This window comes from Oncorhynchus clarkii, chromosome 17 (genome assembly GCF_045791955.1).
Source record: "Oncorhynchus clarkii lewisi isolate Uvic-CL-2024 chromosome 17, UVic_Ocla_1.0, whole genome shotgun sequence".
Classification (NCBI taxonomy): Eukaryota; Metazoa; Chordata; class Actinopteri; order Salmoniformes; family Salmonidae; genus Oncorhynchus; species Oncorhynchus clarkii.
In genome coordinates, this window is record NC_092163.1 from 84,812,086 (window position 1) to 84,818,808 (window position 6,723).

At 45.7% G+C, this 6,723-nt stretch overlaps 1 protein-coding gene across 3 annotated transcripts in view; it reads left to right on the forward strand.

Moving 5' to 3' along the window:
* The window catches only part of LOC139371475 (lysine-specific demethylase phf2-like), a 107,884-nt gene extending 101,805 nt beyond the window's left edge, over positions 1-6,079 (forward strand). For all 3 annotated transcript variants that reach the window (XM_071111921.1, XM_071111919.1, XM_071111920.1), the window contains exons 19-22: positions 1,730-1,822; positions 4,254-4,363; positions 4,836-5,367; positions 5,629-6,079. In XM_071111921.1, coding sequence (XP_070968022.1) covers positions 1,730-1,822; positions 4,254-4,363; positions 4,836-5,367; positions 5,629-5,717 — 824 coding nt within the window. In that variant the 3' untranslated portion in view covers positions 5,718-6,079. The remainder of the gene's footprint in view (positions 1-1,729; positions 1,823-4,253; positions 4,364-4,835; positions 5,368-5,628) is intronic.
* The last annotated feature ends 644 nt before the right edge of the window (positions 6,080-6,723 follow it).

Below are 6,723 nucleotides of genomic sequence, written 5' to 3' on the forward strand. Positions count from 1 at the left end.
GATCATGAGGAGCTGTGGAAGACGACAGTGTTGAGCTGTGGAAGAAGACAGTGAGGAGCTGTGGAAGAAGACAGTGAGGAGCTGTGGAAGAAGACAGTGTTGAGCTGTGGAAGAAGACAGTGTTGAGCTGTGGAAGAAGACAGTGTTGAGCTGTGGAAGAAGACATTGTTGATCTGTGGAAGAAGACAGTGTTGAGCTGTGGAAGAAGACAGTGTTGAGCTGTGGAAGAAGACAGTGTTGAGCTGTGGAAGAAGACAGTGTTGAGCTGGGGAAGAAGACAGTGAGGCGCTGTGGAAGAAGACAGTGTTGAGCTGTGGAAGAAGACAGTGTTGAGATGTGGAAGAAGGCAGTGTTGATCTGTGGAAGAAGACAGTGTTGAGCTGTGGAAGAAGACAGCGTTGAGCTGTGGAAGAAGACAGTGTTGAGCTGGGGAAGAAGACAGTGAGGAGCTGTGGAAGAAGTCAGTGTTAAGCTGGGGAAGAAGACAGTGAGGAGCTGTGGAAGAAGACAGTGTTGAGCTGTGGATCATGAGGAGCTGTGGAAGACGACATTGTTGAGCTGTGGAAGAAGACAGTGAGGAGCTGGGGAAGAAGACAGTGTTGATCTGTGGAAGAAGACAGTGTTGAGATGTGGAAGAAGACAGTGTTGAGCTGTGGATCATGAGGAGCTGTGGAAGACGACATTGTTGAGCTGTGGAAGAAGACAGTGTTGAGCTGGGGAAGAGGACAGTGTTGATCTGTGGAAGAAGACAGTGTTGAGATGTGAAAGAAGACAGTGAGGAGCTGTGGAAGAAGACAGTGAGGAGCTGTGGAAGAAGACAGTGAGGAGCTGTGGAAGAAGACAGTGTTGAGCTGTGGAAGAAGACAGTGTTGAGCTGTGGAAGAATACAGTGCGGAGCTGTGGAAGAAGACAGTGAGGAGTTGTGGAAGAAGACAGTGAGGAGCTGTGGAAGAAGACAGTGTTGAGCTGTGGAAGAAGACAGTGTTGAGATGTGGAAGAAGACAGTGAGGAGCTGTGGAAGAAGACAGCGTTGAGCTGTGGAAGACGACAGTGTTGAGCTGTGGAAGAAGACAGTGAGGAGCTGTGGATCATGAGGAGCTGTGGAAGAAGACAGTGAGGAGCTGGGGAAGAAGACAGTGAGGAGCTGTGGAAGAAGACAGTGAGGAGCTGTGGATCATGAGGAGCTGTGGAAGACGACAGTGTTGAGCTGTGGAAGAAGACAGTGAGAAGCTGTGGATCATGAGGAGCTGTGGAAGAAGACAGTGTTGAGATGTGGAAGAAGACAGTGAGGAGCTGTGGAAGAAGACAGTGTTGAGCTGTGGAAGAAGACAGTGTTGAGCTGTGGAAGAAGACAGTGTTGAGCTGTGGATCATGAGGAGCTGTGGAAGAAGACAGTGTTGAGCTGTGGAAGAAGACACTGTTGAGCTGTGGAAGAAGACACTGTTGAGCTGTGGAAGAAGACCGTGTTGAGCTGTGGATCATATATGATCAGGGATGGAACTTCAGGATTTGTTTACTAGCCCGGGTCGAAATTCTAGGCCATGCGATATTTGAAAAGACAAAATGAATCTCGCCGGCGGGCTAGTTCGGTACGTTTTCTACTAGTCTGGTCCGAAAAGTACTTGCCTTGAGCTAGCAGGCTAGCTTAATATCCATCCCTGTATATGAGTGTTATATATGAGTGCTATATATGAGTACTAACTAACCAGAGGGTGTGTGTTTGTTCCAGTTTACCCTTCTCTGGAGTCTGAAGAGGATAACCCTGTCTTCAAATCCAGATCCAAGAAGAGGAAAGGTTCAGACACTCCATACAGCCCCACAGGTACTGTACACCTGTCTCTAATACTGTATAGATGAAAGGTTCAGACACTCTACAGCCCCACAGGTACACTACACCTGTCTCTAATACTGTATAGATGAAAGGTTCAGACACTCCATACTGCCCCACAGGTACACTACACCTGTCTCTAATACTGTATAGATGAAATGTTCAGACACTCTACAGCCCCACAGGTACACTACACCTGTCTCTAATACTGTATAGATTAAAGGTTCAGACACTCTACAGCCCCACAGGTACACTACACCTGTCTCTAATACGGTATAGATGAAAGGTTCAGACACTCTACAGCCCCACAGGTACAGTACACCTGTCTCTAATACTGTATAGATGAAAGGTTCAGATACTCCATACTGCCCCACAGGTACACTACACCTGTCTCTAATACTGTATAGATGAAAGGTTCAGACACTCCATACAGCCACACAGGTACACTACACCTGTCTCTAATACTGTATAGATGAAAGGTTCAGACACTCCATACAGCCCCACAGGTACACTACACCTGTCACAACTATGGACTCTAGACCTGCCACAACATACAGTGCATTCAGAAAGTATTCAGACCCCTTGACTTTATTCAAATGTTGTTACGTTACAGCCTTATTCTAAAATCAATTCAATATTTTTTTTCATCAATCTACACAGAATACCTCAATGACAAAGCAAAAACTGTTTTTTTACATTTTTGCAAATTTATATATATAATAAAAAAAAACTGAAATTTCAACATTTACATAAGTTTTCAGACCCTTCACTCAGTACTTTGTTGAAGCACCTTTGGCAGCGATAACAGCCTCCAGTCTTCTTGGGTATGATGCTACAAGCTTGGCATACCTGTATTTGGGGAGTTTCTCCCATTCTTCTCTGCAGATCCTCTCAAGCTCTGTCAGGTTGGATGGGGAGCGTCACTGTACAGCTATTTTCAGGTCTCTCCAGAGATGTTAAATTGGGTTCAAGTCCGGGCTCTGGCTGGGCCACTCAAGGACCAAGGACATTCAGAGACGTGTCTCATAGCCACCCCTGTGTTGTCTTGGCTGTGAGCTTAGGGTCGTTGTGCTGTTGGAAAGTGAACCTTCACCCCAGTCTGAGGTCCTGAGCGCTCTGGAGCAGGTTTCCATCAAGGATCTCTCTGTACTTTGCTCCGTTAATCTTTGCCTCAATCCTGTCTAGTCTCCCAGTCCCTGCCGTTGAACAACATCCCCACAGCACGATGCTGCCACCACCATGCTTCACCGTAGGGAATGGTAAGAGGTTTCCTCCAGACGTGACGCTTGGCATTCAGGCCAAAGAGTTCAATCTTGGTTTCATCAGACCAGAGAATCTTGTTTTTTAGTCTTTTAGGTGCCTTTTGGCAAATTCCAAGCGGTCTGTTTTGTGCCTTTTACTGAGAATTGGCTTCCGTCTGGCCAGTCTACAATAAAGGCCTGATTGGTGGAATGCTGCAGAGATGGTTGTCCTTCTGGAGGTTCTCCCATCTCTTTTGGTGATTCCGAACTTCTTCCATTTAAGAATGATGTAGGCCACTTTGTTCTTGGGGACCTTCAATGCTGCAGACATTTTTTGGGACCTTTCCCCAGATCTGTGCCTCGACACAATCTTGTCTCGGAGCTCTACGGACAATTCCTTCGACCTCATGGCATGGTTTTTGCTCTGTCATGCACTGTCAACTGTTGAACCTTATATAGACAGGTTTGTGCCTTTCCAAATCATGTCCAATCAATTGAATTTATCTCAGGTGGACTCCAAACCAGTTGTAGAAACCTCTCAAGGATGATCATTGGAACAGGGTGCACCTGAGCTAAATTTTGAGTCTCATTGCGAAGGGTCTGAATACTTATGTAAATAAGCTATTTCTGTTTTTATTTTTAATACATTTCTAAAAACCTGTTTTTGCTTTGTCATTATGGGGTATTGTGTGTAGATTGATGAGGGAAATGTTTTCTTTAATTCATTTTAGAATAAGGCTGTAACGTAACAAACTGTGGAAAAGGGGAAGGGGTCTGAATACTTTCCGAATGTACTGTGACTGATTTAATTAAACAGTTGAAAGGGAAAGGGAAAGGTGATACTTAGTCGGTTGTCCAACTGAATGTATTCAACTCTAATGTGCCTTCAGCATTTAACCCAACCACTCTGAATGAGATGATGTGAGTGTGTTCTGAGCTGTGAGGTCTCTGTGATTGTAGCGCATGTGGGTCCCAGTAGTTCTATTCAGTTTTAAGTTGTAGCATGTGGGCCCCAGTAGTTCTATTCAGTTTTAAGTTGTAGCATGTGGGCCCCAGTAGTTCTATTCAGTTTTAAGTTGTAGCATGTGGGCCCCAGTAGTTCTATTCCGTTTTAAGTTGTAGCATGTGGGTCCCAGTAGTTCTATTCAGTTTTAAGTTGTATTGATCAATGTGTCTGTCTGTAGCACGTGTCGGTCCCTCTGTGCTTCGTCAGGCGAGGCCGGCCAGAGAAGGAGCAAGAGTGGCGTCCATAGAGACAGGACTGGCGGCTGCTGCAGCCAAACTCTCTCACCAGGTCAGTTGGACTAACTAACTGTTGCCACGCAACTACCCACTTGGACTCAATTGAATTGAACCCACTTGGTGGTTTGAGCTCTTACCAACTGAGACTCGGCCCCAGAACACTACATGCATAGCCTGTAGAAGTTGTAAAAATAAGTAATTTGACTGAAAAACATTTTCACATTTTGCCATGATAACTAGCTAGCTAATTAGCTAGGCTTGCCTGTCGTCTGTTAACTCACTAGCTGGCTACCAAAGAGCTTAGAAAGTAATTGAATAAAACAATTTTCTCTCCACTATACTTTCTTGCCACCAGTGATATGTTCCTGTAATCATAATCTGTGTCCCAAACTACCCCCTATTCCCTGATATGGCTCTCATAGGGCCCTGGTATGGCTCCCATTATTCCCTAGTCAAAAATAGTGCACTCTTTAGGGCATACGGTGTCATTTGGGATGCAGTATTCCTTTCTTCTTCTTTCCCAGGAGGAACAGCAGAAGACCAAGAAGAAGAAGAAAAGCACCAAAAAGAAGCCCCCTGCTGCCGTGAGGGAGGAGGAAGAGGAGGAGCCAGTGAGGAAGCTGAGCAGGTACAGCAGCTCTCCAGAACCAGGCGTGGGCCAGGACACTGAGCCGGGGCAGACCAACCACGAGTACTCCTCTGGGGCAGGAGGGAGTCAGGCTGGAGGGCTCCAGCCCATGGCCCCCGGAGTCTTCCTCACACAGAGACGACCCTCCACATCTTCATTGTCTCAGAACAACAACACAGCCAAAGGGGAGCGAGGAGCAGGAGGAGGAGCAGGAGGAGAAGCAGCAGGAGGAGGAGGAGCATCAGCAGGAGGTGGAGGAGCAGCAGGAGCATCAGCAGAAGGTGGAGGAGCAGCAGGAGGAGGAGGAGGAGCAGCAGCATCAGGAGGAGGAGGAGCAGCAGGTGCAGGAGGAGAAGGAGCAGCAGGAGGAGGAGGAGCATCAGCAGCAGGAGGAGCAGCATCAGGAGGAGCAGCAGCAAAGGGTGAAGGTAAGTCATCTACCTTACCCAAACCAGAAGCCTAGCTCAATTAATCCATTACTACACACTGGTCCTCGGAGCCAGATAGACCTGTGGTGATTCAACTATTCACACTACCACCTATAGGTCTAGGTTAGTCCCCTACTTTTCACATATGCTTAAAACAACAGTCTATTAATCAATTGGAAAGATAGTTGCTGTTGAATTCATTATTTCTTTTTTAGAAGGTTTATAAAAGTCTTGACTCTTTCTGTGTCTCTCTCCTCACAGCGAAGCGGCTAAAGAAAGGCATGGCGACGGCTAAACAGAGACTGGGAAAGATCCTCAAGATCCAACGCAATGGGAAACTCCTCCTTTAACAGGAAGTGACTCACTGAGAACTGCCATTGGTTCCTAATGCAGTACTATTGGCCAATGAACTGACCGCTTCTCCAACTCCTCTCTTCTGATAGGTCCAGGGCCAACAGAGACAGACTGCTTTATAACTTTCAGATATTAAAGTGTACAGAATACCTGCTAGAAATATTTTTAAAGAAAAATGTGTGTCATTTTACTACAGTCAGTTTATCAGGGGGTCACTACACTAGAGATAAATTAGGGCTGCTGTCCAAATGGCACTCTATTCCCGTTATAATGCACTGGTCACCCATAGGGCTCTGGTCAAAAGTAGTGCACTATATTGGGAATAGGGTGCCATTTGGGAAGACAGCCTAGAAATACATTGCAGTCATTCCATTCTAGGGTTGGGTGGGGTATAGGTGGGGTTAGGGTGGGGTGGGGTTAGGGTGGGGTGGGGTATAGGTGAGGGTAGGGTGGGGTATTGGTGGGGTGGGGTTAGGGTGGGGTATAGGTTGAACTACAGGTTATTCATAGGGAATTCATTCCTGCTATTTGGATGCGGCTTATCATTACCTTGCAATGTTGTTGATGATTTTAGGAAATACATGTTTTCCTCTGTCCTCCTCAGACCAGACATAGCCTGAAATCCAGTCTGTTTGTTCCAACATTCCACTCCAAACATATTTGGCATGACAAGGAGTGGGATGTTAGCACAAACAATGTTGATTTCAGTATAGACCCAGACCTTCACTAGAAGCATTCACCTCCACGCTATTTATTTATTTCCTAAGCACTATCAGTTATGATATTTAATGTCCTAATATAATGTCATAGATAAGAAAGGAAAGCCAAAAAGGCACTTATGAAACAACTATTAAGCACAAAATATGAAGAGATTTTCAGAGTAATCGCAGAGGTCAAATATGATGATGGTTACAAACATATCAGCATCTTCTCACAATCTACCATTAGTTCGATTTGAAGACTATTGTAAGTTAAATATTGTGATTATAGACCGTTGTCTTC